Source organism: Hemitrygon akajei, chromosome 6 (genome assembly GCF_048418815.1).
Source record: "Hemitrygon akajei chromosome 6, sHemAka1.3, whole genome shotgun sequence".
In the NCBI taxonomy this organism is placed as follows: domain Eukaryota; kingdom Metazoa; phylum Chordata; class Chondrichthyes; order Myliobatiformes; family Dasyatidae; genus Hemitrygon; species Hemitrygon akajei.
This window is the reverse complement of record NC_133129.1, coordinates 148062588-148082170: the sequence shown is the minus strand read 5'-3', so window position 1 is coordinate 148082170 and position 19583 is coordinate 148062588. Positions and strand designations below refer to the sequence as shown.

Sequence of the window (19583 nt, the reverse complement as noted above, 5' to 3'; positions counted from 1 at the left end):
TCTGTTTAATTCTGTGATGTCTGCTCCAGAATATTTCACCTTTGATGTATTGCTCTTCTGAGCCCATTGCTTTTATTTCTATTTCTTACCAAAAAGAGAATTTCTTTGATGCTGTATAGGGCCAGGTTTACCTCGCCCTTTGTGACAGACTTTTTGTTCAGTTTGTTCTTGAATGTATAGATGCTGCGATACTAAGCCTGTAAATTCTGTTCACTTGCTTGCCTTTTCAGTAGTAAGAAAACAATTTTGTGTCATAATTAATGTGTGGTTAGAATATGTGCAAACAAGGGAAAGGAATAATACAAGGGAACATCTAAAACAAGTTAAGCTGAAAGAATAATTAAAAATAACAGTAATTCATGACCCAAATGAACCATAGCAGAATCTTTTGCATCAGCAAATGGCATTGTGTGTCCAGGAATAATGTCCATTGTTTTCTTTTCCTTGGGTCAGCTACTTCCATTAACAGTAGATTGGAACAACTGTATTTCATATTGGGTACTGTACTCTTAGAGGTGTACATATTTTCTGATGTTCTTTGATGACTCTGCCATAGTTGGATGCATCAGCAAGGGAGATGAGGCAGAGTACAGGGCTGCGGTGGGAAACTTTGTCACATGGTGTGACGAGAAACATCTGCAGCTTAATGTGAAAAAGACTATAAGGAGCTGGTGGTGGACCTGAGGAGGGCTAAGGCACCGGTGACCCCTGTTTCCATCCAAGGGGTCAGTGTGGACATGGTGGAGGATTACAAAAACCTGGGGATACGAATTGACAATACACTGGACTGGTTAAAGAACACTGAGGCTGTCTACAAGAAGGGTCAGAGCCGTCTCTACTTCCTGAGGAGACTGAGGTCCTTTAACATCTGCCAGACGATGCTGAGGATGTTCTACGAGTCTGTGGTGGCCAGTGCTAACATGTTTGCTGTTGTGTGCTGGGGCAGCAGGCTGAGGGTAGCAGACACCAACAGAATCAACAAACTTATTCATAAGGCCAGTGATGTTGTGGGGGTGCAACTGGACTCACTGATGGTGGTGTCTGAAAAGAGGATGCTGTCCAAGTTGCATGCCATTTTGGACAATGTCTCCCATCCACTCCAAAATGTACTGTTTAGGCACAGGAATACACTTAGCCAGAGACTCATTGTACCGAGATGCAACACTAAGCGTCATAGGAAGTCATTCCTGCCTGTGGCTATCAAACTTTACAAGTCCTCCCTCAGAGTGTCAGACACCCTGAGCCAATAGGCTGGTCCTGGACTTATTTCCACTTGGCATAATTAACTTATTATTATTTAATTATTTATGTTTTATATTGCTATATTTCTACACTATTCTTGGCTGGTGCGACTGTAACAAAACCCAGTTTCCCTCGGGATCAATAAAGTATGTCTGTCTGTTGCAGTTTATAATACTGTCAATCAAATCATCTTGAGAACAAGCCTCAATTTTATGATAATTGCCTGAACAGATCAGCATTTTTGTTGCCCATCCCTAATTGTTGCAAAGTTGATGGTGAACCAGCACCTTCAAGTGCTACCATCTTTCTGAGGCAGTTTCCCACAGTACAATGAGAAAGGAAACTTTAGTATTTCGACCCTGTGACATGGGTGGTGGTGGGGATGGGGGAAGGGAAATTAGTGATATATCAATTGATGAATGTGTGTGGCTCAGAGGGTAATCTATAGGATGTAGTGTTCCCATACACTTGCTGTCTTTGTCCTTCTCAGTGGCAGAGATCTTTGACGATAACAGCAGTTTTAATTTATATAATGCAGCTCAAAGCCACCCAAAGCACTTAATATGATTATGTTCTTAAAAATATACATACTTTCAACCATGCTTGGAGCTTGTTCAGAGATGTAGATTCTCAAAGGAATTGTGATCTGCAACTTTGGGATTGTATTGTTTTATTTAATTGCACTTAGGCGAATCCCAAAAGTTTCTGTTAATTTCATGGTAGAATAATGGGAACTTGGATTTTGCAGTCATTGCAATTTGGGGACTGCGTGATTTGGGAATTATTTTAATACGTGTTGTTTTGAAATTGCTCTCAGTTTTTGAAATGAATAAACTGGCATGTGAATTAATAGTTTTTGATATGTGTGATAATACTAATTGCTTATTGTCATTAATGTTGTTCAGTGTGTCTGGAAGGGAATAAACAGATGACGTTTGGGACCAAGACCCTTCATCAAGACTGGGCTGATGAACAGGCCCAGTCCTGATGAAGAGTCATGGCCTGAAATGTCAACTGTGTAATTCCTTTCCATAGATGCTCTCTGAACTGCTGAGTTTCTCCGGTGTTTTGTATGTGTTACTCTGGATTTCTAGCATCTGCAGAACCTTGTGTTTGTGAGGTCTTTCCTGGTTTCCAGTCCATATTTAAAGAAGGAAAGAGCAATATTTATTTGAAATTAATCAGTTATGTATCTTGTAGCTACTTGTGAGATTTTTTGCTTTGGGAAAAATACCTGTATTAGAAGAGTTTTCAGGTTAACAGTGTTAACTATTTGACTGTGAAGCACTTAGATCAGGGGTTCCCAGCCTTTTATATGCCATGGACCAATATCATTAAGCAAAGAGTCCATGCACCCAAGATTGGGAACCCCTGAACTCGATACATCCTGAATTAATTAAAATCATATACATCTTCAAATGAGCTCTAGAAAAATAGGACTGCTTTGGACTAATGTACGTTGCAAATTCAAATAACTTTCAGCAAGATCCAGATATATTTATATTGGAGAAAAGTAACTATTACAGTACATTGAAATTTTACATGCCCTGAAAGTAGTAAATTGTGTAAAAATGTACTATGAAAATCTTTTCTTTGTTCTTGCCACAGAATTCTAGTAATGGCTGTGGAGTGGATCTTGCTGTTATGGGTGAGGCACAGAGCTTGGTTACAGACCTTCTTGCTGACCCATCAGTCCCTTCCAATATCACTTCATCTCTGCGAACTATCAGCAGTCTAATTGCATCCCAGCTCACGTATTCTAATACACACAGGCCAAGAGTGAATCCTCTTACATCATTCTCCGACTCTTACACCTGTTCAGAAATGGAGGACTCTTCGGATAAAGGGGAAAGAATTTTTCCAAAGGTTAGAAAAACTTAATTAAAGAGTTCGAGTATAAACTACATTACATTGTTATGAATATTATTGTTGTATAATAGGTGCCTGTAATTGTAACCTTTGAAAAAGTACATGGAATTTGCTAGGATTTCTGACTTTATTTTCCTGAATTATCATTTAAATCTTGTTGTATGTTGTTATTGTTAATCATGTAGATGTTTTGATGCACATTTACAGATTCAGTTTCATAAATTTTTCTTGGGAGAGTTCAGTTTTAATTTTTTTTCCTGCTATACCTCTCTTAGCAATTTAATTTTATCAAAAGCTGCCTAGAAATAACTGTCTCCAAGTTTTCTATCTGTCCTGTTTAGTAAGTTGTTAGATTTTGCTCACTCACCTCAATTCTGTATCCTGCTGATCCATGATACAACTATATCTCCAAAAAAATTGGAGTTGTGACTAAGTCCATTGGATTGTTAACATCACTTATCTTTCAATTAGCGTTTGAGAAGAAGTCTACCAACTGGCCAGCTAAGAAGAAATACAGGAACATGGACAACCACCACATCAGCAACTGGCTTGCCAACAATGGAGCCTGCTCCTCTTAGATGGGATCGGAACAATGGAATAAAACCATACCCAGAGAGTGGTTCAGTGAGGTAATTTAATACATACTATTTTTGATGTCCAATAATGTATGGCAAGAAAGTGATACCACAAGTTGTGAATTGCACGAAACCAGTGGTTGGTTTGAACAGCTCTGCCAACCATTACGAAACTTGCAGTTAACCTTTCTGGAAGTTGTTGCTCTGCAATGTTAAAGGTACATACCACAAAGAGGTACCTACCGTATTTTCTTTTCTATATTGGCTGACATTTCGAAAGAGAGAACTGGTAAGATCCATGTGGCTATTTTTTCTGTCCTTAACCTTTTATGTTTTTCAAGTACTTGTTTAGTACACTTTTCATCATTTCTTAGGAACATGGTCTCTTTCATTGTTACAAGCATTATATTCCTTATCATTATAAAGTAAAAAGGATTTTTCTCATGTCTGCATACCACAGTTTCATTTTGTTCCTCTTGGTTCAGTTCCATTATACCTACATCTGTGACACTTCATCACTTAAATAGCTTTCAGTTCCCTAGCCCCAATCGCCTTACTTTCTCTATTGACATCCAGTCCCTAGACACTTGTATCCCCTCATCAGGAAGGCCTTAAAGCTCTCACTTCTTCCTTGACAACAGACCTAACCAGTTCCCCTCCACCACCACCCTCCTTCAACTAGCAGAAATTGTTCTTACTCTCAACAATTTCTGTTTTGGCTCCTTCTGCTTTCTCCCAACTAGAGGTGTACCCATGGACACTCACATGGGTCCCAGCTATGCTTCCCTTTTTGTGGCTATGTGGAACAGTCTATATGCCAAGCCTACATTGGTAATGCTTCCCAACTTTTCCTCCGCTACATTGATGTCTGCATTGATACTGCTTCCTGCACCCATGCTATGCTTGTCAATTTCATCAACTATGCCTCCAACTACCACCATGCCTTCAAATCTACTTAGTTCATCTCTGACACTCTCTCTGCTTCCTTAATCTCTCTGTTTCCATCATTGGAGCCAGGCTATTCACTGATATCATTTATAAATCCAGTAAGTGCAGAGAAGGTTCACTAGGTTAATTCCGGGGATGGGTGGGTTGATGTATGATGAGAGGTTGAGTAGATTGGGACTCTACTCATTGGAGTTCCGAAGAATGAGAGGCGATCTTATTGAAACATATAAGATTGTGAAGGGGCTTGATCGGGTGGATGCGGGGAGAATGTTCCCAATGATGGGTGAAACTAGGACTAGGGGGCATAATCTTAAAATAAGGGGATGCCGTTCCAGGACTGAGATGCGGAGAAATTTCTTCACTCAGAGGGTAGTGGGGCTGTGGAATTTACTGCCCCAGAGAGCTGTGGAAGCTACTACACTCAATAAATTCAAAACGGAGATAGACATTTTCCTGGATAAAAATGGCATTGGGGATACGGTGAGTGAGCAGGTAAGTGGACATGAGGCTAGGTTTAGATCAGCCATGTGATCTCCTGGTCCAGTTTTCGATAGCCTGGATGAGTCGGAGAGGAATTTTCCAGATTTTTTCTCCTCAATTGGCAACTCGTTTTTTTTTCACTGGGTGATCACATGGGTTTGGGCGGGATGAATAATAAAATAAAATGGGCGGCATGGTGCCCTGTTGGTTGGCACTGTTGCCTTGTGGGATTTGGTGAAAACTAGAGTTAAGATTGAATCAGCCATGATCTTGTTGAATGGCGGAGCAGGCTTGAGGGGCCGATTGGCCTACTCCTGCTCCTATCTCTTATGTTCTTATGTTCTTAAGTCTCACATTTATCTTGAATATAGTTCTTCCCATCCTTTCACTTGTAAAAATCCTGTAGCCTTCTCTCAGTTCTTCTGTCTCCGCCACATCTGTTCTCAGATGGTTGAGGCTTTCCATTCTAGAACATTGAAATGTTCTTTTTTTTTTCAAACAATGGGATTTTCCTTCCAATACTTTCAATGCTGCCTCATTCACATCTCCTCCATTTCCCACATATTTGTCCTCACCTCATCTTCCTGCTCTCATAATAGGGATAGAGTTACTCTTGTCTACCTCACTAGCTTCCATATCATTTGCCATAACTTCTACTATCTCCAACGGTAATGGGGATGGATGGGAGGAACCCTTGACAATGCTAAGGACACTGAGTACATAGCGCTCCTGATAAATATCGCAGATGGGTGGAAGAGAGACCCTGATGATCCTTTAAGTAATCCTTGCGATCCTCCGTAGGATCTTATGGTCAGATGCCTTGCAATTCTCGTCTCTTACAGTGATGTTGCAGCTGATCAGGACACACTCAATGATGTTCAATGGCACACTCAATCCTCTAAAAATTGATCAGAATGGGGTTTGGGTAGCATCACTTGCCTCCATCTCCTCAGGAAGTGGAGACACTGCTGTACTTTCTTGACCAAAAAAAGATGGCGTTGAGGGACCAAATGAGATTATCCATTATGTGCACTACCAGAAACTTGGTGCTCCTAACTCTCTCCATGGAGGAGCTATTTATGTACAGTGAGGAGTGATTAGCCTGCACCTTCTTAAATTCCACAATCATCTTTTTAGTCTTGTCCATATTGAGACTCAAGTTGTTGTGCTCACACCATTCCACAAGATGCTGCATCTCCTCTCTGTACACTGCCTTCTCATCATTGTTGCCCTCTCCCTCCCCTCCTTTCTTTTCCCATTCCCATTCTGGTTACCCTCTCACCCCTTCTCACCTGCCTTCTGAACCTTGCTCTGGTTCTCCTTCTCCTTCCTTATTTTTCATGGTCCACTGTCCTCTCCTATTAGATTCCTCCTTCTTCACCTCTGCCATCTATCCCCTCCTATCTTCTTACTTCATCACCCCTCCCCCACCCATATACCTTCACCGTCAGTTGGTGTCATCTATCACCTGCCTCCTTGTACTCCTTCCCCTTCCCACACCACCGTATTCTGGCTTCTGTCTCCTTCCTTGTCCTGATGAAAGGTTTTGATTCAAAATGTTCCCTTCCATGAATGCTGCCTGACGTGGTGACTTCCTCAAGCATTGTGTGTGTGTTGCTCAAAATTTCCAGTATCTTCAGAATTTCTTGTGTTGATAATTTCTCTCCTCACTTTTAGGTCTTATGCTGATAATTTGGAATCTGATTTGTAGTTTATTACATAACTAATGATAATCTTTTTAATAACTGAACATAGTGCTGAACGCATTGCCAAATTAAACTAAATCTCTTCTGCCTGCACTTGATCAATATCCCTCCATTCCCTGCATTGTCACATGCTAATCTTAAAAACCTCTTAACCACCAATATCGTATCTGCTTACACTACTACCTCAAGCAGCTGATTTCAGGCACCTACCACTCTTCACAAAAGTACTTGCCCTGCACTTATTTTTAAACTTACCTTCGCTCACCTTTAATGCATGTTCTTTAGTACATGACATTTCTATTCTTGGTCCAAAAGGTTTGACTTCTACCGTATTTCTTCTTCTTCTTCTGACTTTTTAATAGTGGTCAGCAGTCCAAATTAAAGGTGCATTACTGCCATCAACTGGACTGGAGAATGGTGGAGAGAACTCTGCGAGGGGGTGGGGTGGGGCTATCTACTTCTCTTTCAAATGTAAGCTAAATTACCCCAAAAGCCCTATAGATTGTAAGTAATGAAAGACCATTCTGTGAATTAAGTTAGAGTTACTCCCATAGCTTAAGAACGTTTTTAAATGAAACCTACCAACCCCAAAAATTGTAATGGTGTCTGCATTTGATTTCTTTCAACCTTACATGCTTCACACTGTAATAGTATATGTTCAACTGTTTCACAATGATGACAAATCCTACACAACCCAGAATGATGTTTTCCAACAAGATATAAGAAATAATGATGTGCTCAATTCAAAGGAGTGTCGAAATAATTCCTTTCCTTGTTTTACCCCCTTCTCCTATAAACCCAGAAGTTTTATGTATTCTCTTAAGTTGTCTCCTCTTATGCCCATTATCCCACAAGTTTTGCCATAAATCCCTAATTCTTCACCCTACCAACCCCTTAGCTTCTGATTTGCTATATCCACTGCTTACCTTTTAACAGCCTTTTTAGCTAAGCAATCAACCCACTTAACACAAAATGCTGGCAGAACTCAGCAGGCCAGACAGCATCTATGGGAGGAGGTAGTGACGACGTTTCGGCCCAAAACGTCGTCACTACCTCCTCCCATAGATGCTGTCTGGCCTGCTGAGTTCTGCCAGCATTTTGTGTTTTTATTTATTTCCAGCATCTTCAGATTCATTTGTGTTACCCACTTAGATAGATAGATAGATAGATAGATAGATAGATAGATACTTTATTCATCCCCATGGGGAAATTCAACATTTTTTCCAATGTCCCATACACTTGTTGTAGCAAAAACTCATTACATACAATACTTAACTCAGTAATAATATGATATGCATCTAAATCACTAACTCAAAAAGCATTAATAATAGCTTTAAAAAAAAAAGTTCTTAAGTCCTGGCAGTTGAATTGTAAAGCCTAATGGCATTGGGGAGTATTGACCTCTTCATCCTGTCTGAGGAGCATTGCATCGACAGTAACCTGTCGCTGAAACTGCTTCTCTGTCTCTGGATGGTGCTATGTAGAGGATGTTCAGGGTTTTCCATAATTGACCGTAGCCTACTCAGCGCCCTTCGCTCAGCTACCGATGTTAAACTCTCCAGTACTTTGCCCACGACAGAGCCCGCCTTCCTTATCAGCTTATTAAGACGTGAGGCGTCCTTCTTCTTAATGCTTCCTCCCCAACACGCCACCACAAAGAAGAGGGCGCTCTCAACAACTGACCTATAGAACATCTTCAGCATCTCACTGCAGACATTGAATGACGCCAACCTTCTAAGGAAGTACAGTCGACTCTGTGCCTTCCTGCACAAGGCATCTGTGTTGGCAGTCCAGTCTAGCTTCTCGTCCAACTGTACTCCCAGATACTTGTAGGTCTTAACCTGCTCCACACATTCTCCATTAATGATCACTGGCTCCATATGAGGCCTAGATCTCCTAAAGTCCACCACCATCTCCTTGGTCTTGGTGACATTGAGACGCAGGTAGTTTGAGTTGCACCATATCACAAAGTCCTGTATCAGTTTCCTATACTCCTCCTCCTGTCCATTCCTGACACACCCCACTATGGCCGTGTCATCAGCGAACTTCTGCACATGGCAGGACTCCGAGTTATATTGGAAGTCAGATGTGTACAGGGTGAACAGGACCGGAGAGAGTACGGTTCCCTGTGGCGCTCCTGTGCTGCTGACCACTGTGTCAGACCTACAGTCTCCCAACCGCACATACTGAGGTCTATCTGTCAAGTAGTCCACTATCCAATCCACCATGTGAGAGTCTACTCCCATCTCCGTTAGTTTGTGCTTTAAGATCTTGGGCTGGATGGTGTTAAAGGCACTAGAGAAGTCAAGGAATGTAATCCTCACAGCACAACTGACAGCACTTAACACTTCTGTGTGCAGGGACCCATAAGAAGCAAACATATAAACCAATATATACAAAATGTTTGATGAACTTCCAACAGTAAATTCTGGCTGACTGCTAGAATGACCTGTTTTAAGACTCATCAAAACTGAAAAGGAATATGCATAAATTACAACTTTGGATGGACAAATTTCCTCCCACCACAGTAAGCCCAAAATGATGCATCATTTTGTATGTACTGATAAATGGTTAATAAATTGTTTTGGTTATAGTTACCTGTAATTCAGGCAGAAAAGCAGCCACACCAACATCCCCAGTTAAATTACCTTTTGATCCATCTGTAAAAATGGTTAACTGACCATAATAATTTTCTTTAATATATTGATGAAACAAAACAGAATCCTTAAGACTTTATTATATTGATTAACCTAAGATCAACTACATTCATTAGATAAAATCAAGGTGGGGTTACTGGGAAGCTACAGTAGGACATAATGGTGTCTACCCTATTTTTGTCTTTCAAGTTAATAAATTTCCGTCAGGTCTCCTTCAAATGTGCTGCTGCAAAATTTTTTAGTATCAGAGGAAAATCTGGCAATTCCTGATCCAGGGTTGGATTGGAGGATGGGGTGAATACAGGCAGGTGCTGAAGGTTTGATTAGAGCCAGAGTAGGTAAACCAGCAATTGGGTTATGGATTATAAGTAAATGAACCTGGCTGTGATGAGTGCAGGTGGAAGATATTGTTGGGATGGTGGGTAGTCAGTTCAATTAGGTAGGTTAGGTGGGTCATATTCTCAGGGCTAGTCTGGGGCTTGCTGCAGGTCATTCTCTTTAAATAGCATATCAAAACATGGTCTCTTCAATGGAAAACCCATGATGCGTGTTCTTTGTAACATTCTTAGGCAAGGCTTCAATATAGAATGATGTCATCTCACACAGCTCGTATTCCAGTGCAAAATGGCAGCCTAAACATGAGAATAGCAATATTTCAATGTCAAATATGGAATCTTCAGGCAAAATGAGCACTATAAAACTGAAATTTGAGGTATTGTCTTTCCATATTTCTCATCCCTGAGTGCATGATTTCACATTTCACCAGAGTTAACAATGTTGTAGTCCATAGATACTCTCATTCCAATTATTACATTTCAAGTTCTATAAAATTTGCAGCATTTAAAATGTTGCTCCCTCTATCTTGTTAATTTCTAAAATTTGAAAATGTTAAAGATCCAGAACTGACCACCTTAAGCCATGTCTTGGTCCAGAGTACAGTTGGCCCTCCTTATCCATGGGGGATTGGTTGCGGGACCCCCTGCGGATACCAAAAAACGCAGATGCTCAAGTCCCTTATATAAAATAGTGTAGTATTTTCATATAACCGATGCACATCCTCACGTAGACTTTAAATCATCTCTAGATTACTTATAATACCTAATACAATGTAAATGCTATGTAAATAGTTGTTATATTGTATTGTTTGGGGAATAATGACAAGAAAAAAGTCTGTACACGTTCAGTACAGACGTGACCATCATAGATTTTCTGGGAACGCTTGGCATCAGCCGATCCCAATTCTCCCATGATCTTTAAGTTCTTGAGGTTGTAGCATTTTACATAGCTAGCCAGCCATTCCTTACTAGCCTTAAACTCCTTCCTCTTGCCCACAGCACAAGTAGCGAATGAACGAGACGCAAGGTGAACAGTGCTCAACTTCTGGGTTTTCCTGATCCGTGGTTGGTTGAATCTGCGCATGCGGAACCCGCGGATAAGGAGGGCGGACTGTACATCCATCCATCACATGGCATTGCTACCTATAATAGAGTAAATTTTATTTACTCCTCACTGCCATTTTCCACATTTCAGTGAATTCTTCTGTAGCTTTTGCAGTCCAGTAAATCAAATTTCCTCTGCCTTCAAAACAAATAACATCATTAATTCTCCATTAATTAATTCCTCCTGCTTATGCATTGTGTGGGGTCATGAGAATGACACGGTTTGGTCAGAGCTTGAATGGGAAAAGGGGGTGCTGCTGGTGAACAGAAACTTGAAGGACATTAAATTAGAGATCTGCCATGACATGTAGATACTCAGGAGAGTGAGTGTTGGGTAATTGTCACTGAAGTGTCCTTTGGAAGACAAAGGGTCATTATCAGGTCAAATACGAAATAGAATGTCAGCAAATAACTTCAGAGGACTTGAGTTGAATTCCCAGTATGGTTCCTAAGTCAGACACATACTCATCTTGCAGGCACTGTGAAAGCTTTTGGCAGGATTGGCCAGCAAACAGCATGAGTCATTGAATACAAATAAAAATCCTGGTCTATGCAGTATTATTATAGCATGCACTTACCATTAATATCACCAAAATTCAGAATGGGTTTCACTGTGTTGCTCAGCTACAAAAGCCCAAACATAGACCAAAGAGCTGAATTTCAGTGATAAGGTGTAATTTTCTGGCCTTATCATTGAGCATCATTTGACTTTGTGTGAGATCAAGAAGCCCTGGTCAACCTGAATATCAAGGAAGCATTGTGATTTGGTTTGAATCAAATGCCATTTCAATGAAGATGCTTGTGGTTGCTGGAATTCAATCATCTTTGTCTCAGAACATCACTTTGGAAGTAGCTTAGGACTGTGTCATAAGCCAAATGATCTCTGCTTTTTCTTTAGTGACCTTTCTTCTGTCATAAGGTGTATAAGATGATGAGAGGTATTGATCGTGTGGATAGTCAGAGGCTTTTTCCCAGGGCTGAAATGGCTAGCATGAGAGGGCATAGTTTTAAGATTCAGGATTCAAAAACTTTGTCATTCTAACCGTACATCAGCTCTGCAGGGCAGAATGAGACAGCGTTTCTCAGGAGCAGTGCAATCATGACATAACAAACGCAACACTAAATAATAAACATAACAATAAATAGTAAAACCCAATAGCCACATCTCAGTTAAAAACAAGTTATAAGTGTCCAGTGCAAGTTAAAAGTGTCCAAAGCAGAGTCACGTAGAGCAGCTTGTAAGTAGGTACAGAGGAGATATCAGGGGTAAGTTTTTTACGCAGAGAGTGGTGAGTGTGTGGAAGGGGCTGCCGGTGATGGTGGTAGAGGCGGATATAATAGGGTCTTTTAAGAGACTCCTGGACAGGTACATGGAGCTCAGAAAAATAGAGGGCTATGGGGTAAACCCTAGGTAATTTCTCAGGTAAGGACATGTTTGGCACAGCTTTGTGGACCAAAGGGCCTATATAGTTTTATATGTTTCTATAATGTCTGAAGTGGAAGTTTTCATTGATAAGTGTGTTAGAACTTCATTCCTTGGAAATGCAGCAGTTCATGACTACATTCAGCAAAATCTATCCAGTGCTCAGGAAGTAACATTTCCACCACAAAATTGCAGGTAGTGACCATCTTTTTAGAGTGTTGGTCCACCTACTCCTAATACCACCCACAGTGGCATTAATTTTTTGAGGAAATAACAGGCATTGTAGACAAAGGAAAGTTTGTGGATGTTGTTTACTTCGATTTTTATGAGGTCTTTGATATGGTACTGTAAATGAGGAACTTAACAAGCTAAGAGCCCATGGTATTACAGGAAAGGCACTAGCATGGACAGAAGTTTGGCTCACTGGCAGAAAGCAAAGAGTGGGAATAAAGGGGGGCATTTTCTAGTTGGCTGCCTGTGACTAGTGGTTATGGGGGTTAATGTTGGGTCCACTACTTTTCATGTTATAAATGAAGGATCTGGATGATGGAATTGATGGCTTTGTGGCCAACTTTGTGGATGATACAAAGATAGGTGGATGAGCAAGTAGAGTTATGGAAGCAGGGAATCTACAGAAGGATTTTGACAGATAAAGAGAATGGGCAGAGGTGGTAGGTGGAATACAGTGTAGGGAAGTGTATGGTCATGCACTTTGGTAGAAGGAATAAAGGCACAGATTATTTTCTAAATGGGGAGTGAGTTTAGAAAACAGAAGTGGAAAGGAACTTGTGGAAGATTCTCTTAAATATTAACATGCAGGTTGAGTCTGTAGCAGGGAAGGCAAATACAATGTTAGCATTTATTTTGAGATGACTAGAAAATCAAAGCAGGGATGTAATGCTGAAGCTTTATAAGGTGTAGTCAGACCACAGTTGGAGTATTGTGAGATGGCATTGGAGAGGGTCCAGAGGAGATTCACAAGAATTTTCAGAAGGCCTTTGAGAAGATGCCGCACATGAAGCTGCTTAGCAAGATAAAAGCCTATGGAATTACAGGGAAGTTACTAGCATTGGTGGATCATTGGCTGGTCGGCAGAAAACAGAGAGTGGGAAGAAAGGGATCCTACTCTGACTGGCTGCAGGTTACCAGTGGAGTTCCACAGGGCTCGGTGTTGGGACCACTGCTTTTTGCGATGTATGTCATTGATTTGGACTATGGGATTAATGGATTTGTGGCTAAATTTTGCCGATGATGCAAAGATAGGTGGGGGAGCACATAGTGCTGATGAAACAGGGAGCCTGCAGAGAGACTTGGATAGTTTAGGGGAATGGGCAAAGAAGTGGGAAATAAAATACAATGTTGGAAAGTGTATGGTCATGCACTTCGGTGGAAGAAATAAACGGGCAGACTATTGTTTAGATGGGGAGAGAATTCACAATGCAGAGATGCAAAGGGACTTGGGAGTCTTTGTGCAAGATACCCTAAAGGTTAACCTCCAGGTTGAGTCGGTTGTGAAGAAGGCGAATACAATGTTGGCATTCATTTCTAGAGGTATAAAATATAAGAGCAAGGATGTGAGGTTGAGGCTCCTTAAAGCACTCGTGAGACCACATTTGGAGTATTGTGTGCAGTTTTGGGCTGCTTATTGTAGAAAGGATACATTGGAGAGGGTTCAGAGAAGATTCACGTGGATCATTCCAGGAGTTAAAGGGTTTCCATATGAGGAACATCTGGCAGATCTTAAGCTGTATTCCCTAGAGTTCAGGAGAATGAGGGGGGGATCTCATAGCCTGAACAGATTAGATATGGCAAAGTTATTTCCCATAGTAGGGGATTCTAGGACAAGAGGGCATGACTTCAGGATTGAAGGATGTCCATTTAGAACTGAGGTGTGGAGAAATTACTTTAGTCAGAGGGTGGCAAATATGTGGAATTTGTTGCCACGAGCGGCTGTGGAGGCCAAGTCATTGGGTGTATTTAAGGCAGAGATAGATAGGTTCTTGATTAGCCAGGGTATCAAAGGGTATTGGGTGAAGGTAGGGGAGTGGGGATGACTGGAAAAATTGGATCAGCCCATGATTGAATGGTGGAGCTGACTCAATGGGCCGAATGGCCTACTTCTGCTCCGAAATCTTATGGTCTTGTGGAGAATGATCCTGGGCATGTATGGGTTTACATATGTGGAGTGTTCGATGGCTTTTGGCCTGCACTCACTGGAGTTGAGAAGAATGAAACTTACCGAATGTTGAAAGGCCTGGATAGAGTGGATGTTGAAAGGATGTTTCCGATTGTGATGAAGTTGAGGGGCAGAGGGCAGAGCCTCAGTATACAAGGATATACCTTTAGAACTGAGGTGGGGTGGAATTTCTTCAACCAGAGGGTGGTAAGTCTGTGGAATTCATTGTCACAGATGGCTGTGACAATGAATCTCTCTACCACACTCCCACACACGTTTTTCTATTGATCAGTATTAAAAAAGCCAAATTAAATCCACTGTGATTTGATTTTGTAAAACAATAAAGTATGAAGACTTCCCAGAGGGGTGAATTTTTTTTATAGGTATCATAATACCATAGGCACTCAAATATCATTGAAATATTAAATATACAGCAGACAAAATGAAGACCACCATCAACTGTAAACTCAACTGGACAAGCTACTAATATTGTGGTTACAAAATCAGGTCAGAGGGTGTGTATTCTCCAAAATGTTATCTGCTTACCTGATTGAGTGCTGCTCCAAGAATTATTGCATTGCACTAACCAGAATAATACATGCTGCCTGATTGTTACCCTTCCATGCCCTATATGTTAATTCCCTCTAACACTGCAGTCCAGCAAAAAAAAATGCATTGCAGTTCCCCTCTTTGACTATTCAGACAGCTTCTCCCAAACCTGCAACTCCACCACATAAATAGGACAACAGGAACCTAAGCACCTGCAAGTTTCTTCTTAGTTCCTGTACAATCTTGACTTGGGAATATCTTGACATCTCTTTATTGTTGCAAGGTGTTAATATTGAACATAGAACATTACAGCATAGTACAGGCCCTTTGACCCATGACGTGCTGACCTTTTAACCTACTTTAAGATCTATCTCACTCTTCCTACATAGCTATCCATTTTTCTATCATCCATTTGCCTATCTAAGAGTTTCTTAAATATCCCTAATGTATCTGCCTCTAACATTATACCCAGCAGGATGTTCTGTGCACACCCACTCTCTATGTTTAAAAAAACCTTTGACACACCCCTGATTCTTTCCTCCAATCACCTTTAAACTATGCCCCTCATATTAGTAGGAAGTCATGGAAGTTTCTACCTAAAAGCATTTGAGAGGTTCAAAAGGTGGCTCAGAATCACCTTTTAAGGTGATTTTGAGCTAAGGTAGTTTAAGGAATCAGCTATAGTGTTGGGGAGCTAGGAGTCAAGCCATTTATCACAGAATATCCAACGTCTGGCTGTTTTGCAGCCATAGTATTGTGTTTCTTGTTTAATTCAATTTTAGGTAAATTTCATGGAGGTCATGAGGTTTAAGCACTTAAGAGATGAGAATAAAGGACAGATCAGAAAGAGAATCTTTGGCTCATAGAGTCAATGCTGACCATCAAAGAATCATATATGATAAGGAAATTGGGAGCACCTGAGGAAACATGTGGCATGTGCAAATTTTGTACAGCATCGGAGGTCAGGATTCAACCCCATTTTCAGGGGCTTTGAGGTAGTAGAGGTCCTCGAGAAATGTCACTGTGCAAACTAATAGATCATTCATACGGTCCAGGTCATTTTGCAAGCTACTTGAGTCGGTTGTGACAACTTCTGTTTGAGCATTGATAGGGATATTTTCTACTGCAATTAAACCTTATAGTTTCAATATAACATTTTTAGCTGATTTATTTTTAATTCACAAGCAGCATGCTGCTATCTATTTGTTTTCACTACATTCTCTTGAAGTCTGGGTTAGATTATCCATTGTCAAATTGGAAGAGTAAAATATTTTTCCCGGAGAGAATCTGAAGAATATTTTTCTATTTTTTGGAATATTTTGTCATAGACACTGGAATTTGAAAATTGCTTCATGAAATTGGCAGCATTAATATCATAAGAAATATGAAGTTCATTTTCTAATATTTTCAAGACTTTATACTTTTATTATTGTTAAATAGCTTGTTTACCATTATGAATGCTTCTTAACTTTCAGAATCTATTGGGTGAAGTGAAGTTAAATTTCTCCGAAGAGAGATCATTTGAAAGATATTTCTAATGTGTATTGCTACTGTTAATTTTGTTTGGCTAAACGAATTTCAGAAGTTGTTCTTTAAAAAGTTTAATTTTAATTGAAATTGGTTAAGGTTCAATGATTTTAATCTTATGGTTTTGTTTAATATTATTGGAACACCAGAGCATGATATGGATGTCTGATGATGGAATAGGGAAGTCTGATCCAAATGCAAAATTCATTACTGAAACACTGATTTCTATCTTTGTTGCTATGTTCAACATGATACCTCCTAAATTTTGCTGTTCACTGCAACTAGTTATTTGGGTAAATGTTCGAAATCATCAGATCCAGATCAACATTTGCTCTTTTATTTTAATGTTGGCTGTGATGAATTCTGAGCACTATTCTTACACTTCTTTGGCAGAATATTTAATATATAGCTGTACAAAATATGTTTTGCTTGTATTAACAATGTTGAAGTCATGTATAGATATTTGAACAGAAGGCTGAAAGTGAGTGTTGGAATGAGGCAGATTCAGGGTCAAGATGATAGAAACTTAGAAAACCTACAGCATAATACAGGCCCTGTGGCCCACAAAGCTGTGCCGAACACGTCCTTACCGTAGAAATTACCTAGACTTACCCATAGTCCTCTATTTTTCTGAGCTTCATGTACCTGTCCAGGAATCTCTTAAAAGACCCTATCTGCCTCTACCATCGTCGCTGGCAGCCCATTCAACACACTCACCACTCTGCGTTTAAAAATAACAACTTACCCCTGACATCTCCTATGTACCTACTTCCAGGCACCTTAAAATTGTGCCCTCTCGTGCTAGCCATTTCAGCCCTGGGAAAAAGCCTCTGGCTAACCACACAATCAATGCCTTTCGCCATCATATACACCTCTATGAGGTCACGTCTCATCCTCCGTCGCTCCAAGGAAAAAAAGCCAAGTTCACTCAACCTATTCTCAAAAGGCATGCTCCCCAATCCAGGCAACATTCTTCTAAATCTCCTGTGCACCCTTTCTATGGTTTCCACATCCTTTCTATAGTGAGGCAACCAGAACTGAGTGCAGTACTCCAAGTGGGGTCTGACCAGGGTCCTATATAGCTGCAACATTACCTCTCAGCTCCTAAACTCAATCCCACAATTGATGAAGGCCAATGCACCGTATGCTTTCTTAACCACAGAGTCAAACTGTGCAGCAGCTCTGAGTGTCCTAAGGACTTAGACCCCAAGATCCCCCTGATCCTCCGCACTGCCAAGAGTCTTACAAGTAATACTATATTCTGTCATCATATTTGACCTACCATCCAGGTCATTTATAAAAATCACGAAGAGTAAGGGTCCCAGAACAGATCCCTGAGGCACACCACTGGTGACCGACCTCCATGCAGAATATGACCTGTCTATAACCACTCTTTGCCTTCAGTGAGCAAGGCAGTTCTGGATCAACAAAGTAATGTCCACTTGGATCCCATGCCTCCTTACTTTCTCAATAAGCCTTGCATGGGGTACCTTGTCAAATGCCTTGCTGAAATCCATATACTGTACACTACATCTACTGCACTTCCTTCATCAATATGTTTAGTCACATCTTCAAAAAATTCAATCAGGCTCGTAAGGCATGACCTGCCTTTCGCAAAGCCATGCTGACTATTCCTAATCATATTATGCCTCTCCAAATGTTCATAAATCCTGCCTCTCAGGATCTTCTCCATCAACTTACCAGCCACTGAAGTAAGACTCACTGGTCTATAATTTCCTGGGTTATCTTTACTCCCTTTCTTGAATAATGGAACAACATCCGCAACCTTCTAATCCTCCGGAACCTCTTCCGTCCCCATTGATGATGCAAAGATCATTGCTCCCTCGCCTCCCACATCTCGTCTGGTCTCGGTGACTTTAACCAACTTGATGCTTTTCAAAAGCTCCAGCTTATCCTCTTTCTTAATATCTGTATGCTCAAGCTTTTCAGTCTGCTGTAAGTCATCCCTACAAATGCCAAGATCCTTTTCCATAGTGAACACTGAAGCTAAGTACCTCTGTTCTTTCCTCCAGTTCCATACACATTTTCCCACTGTCACACTTGATTGGTCCTATTCTCTCATGTCTTATCCTCTTGCTCTTCACATACTTGTAGAATGCCTTGGGGTTTTCCTTAATCCTGTCCACCAAAGCCTTCTCACGGCCCCTTCTGCCTTTCCTAATTTCTTTCTTGAGCTCCTTCCTGCTAGCCTTATAATCTAGATCTCTATCATTCCTAGTTTTTCTGAAACTTTCATAAGCTCCTCTTTTCTTCTTGACTAGATTTACAACAGCCCTTGTACACCACGGTTCCTGTATCCTACCATCCCTTTCCTATCTCATTGGAATATGCCTATGCAGAACTCCATGGAAATATCTCCTGAGCATCTGTTCCCAATTTATGCTTCCAAGTTCTTGCTTGATAGCCTCATATTTCCCCTTACTCCAATTAAATGCTTTCCTAACTTGTCATTTCCTATCCATCTCCAGTGCTATGGTAAAAGAAATAGAATTGTGATTGCTATCTCCAAAATGCTCTTCTGCTGAGAGATCTGGCACCTGACCAGGTTCATTTCCCAATACCAGATCAAGTACAGCCTCTCTTCTTGTAGGCTTATCAACATATTGTGTCAAGAAACCTTCTTGAATACACCTAACAAACTCCACCCCATCTAAAACCCTTGTTCTAGAAACATGTCAATTGATATTTGGGAAATCAAAATCTCCCACCACAACAAGCCTGTTATTATTACAACTTTCCAGAATCTCTCACTATCAGCTCCTCGATGTCCCTGTTACTATTGGGTTGTCTAGAAAAAACACAGTAGAGTTACTGAACCTTTCCTGTTCCTAACTTCTACCCACAGAGATCCCTCCATGTCTTCCTCCTTTTCTGCAGCCGTGACGCTATCACTGATCAACAGTGCCACGCCCCCACCTCTTTTGCCTCCCTCCTTGTCCTTTGTGAAACATCTAAAGTCTGGCACTCGAAG

General features: G+C 40.8%; 1 protein-coding gene across 2 annotated transcripts in view; it reads left to right on the top strand.

The window, feature by feature from the left end:
- pde3b (phosphodiesterase 3B) overlaps window positions 1-19583 on the top strand; it is a 203396-nt gene that overhangs the window by 148648 nt on the left and 35165 nt on the right. For both annotated transcript variants that reach the window (XM_073049501.1, XM_073049500.1), the window contains exons 3-4: window positions 2851-3108; window positions 3583-3740. In XM_073049501.1, the coding sequence (XP_072905602.1) occupies window positions 2851-3108; window positions 3583-3740 (416 nt within the window). The remainder of the gene's footprint in view (window positions 1-2850; window positions 3109-3582; window positions 3741-19583) is intronic.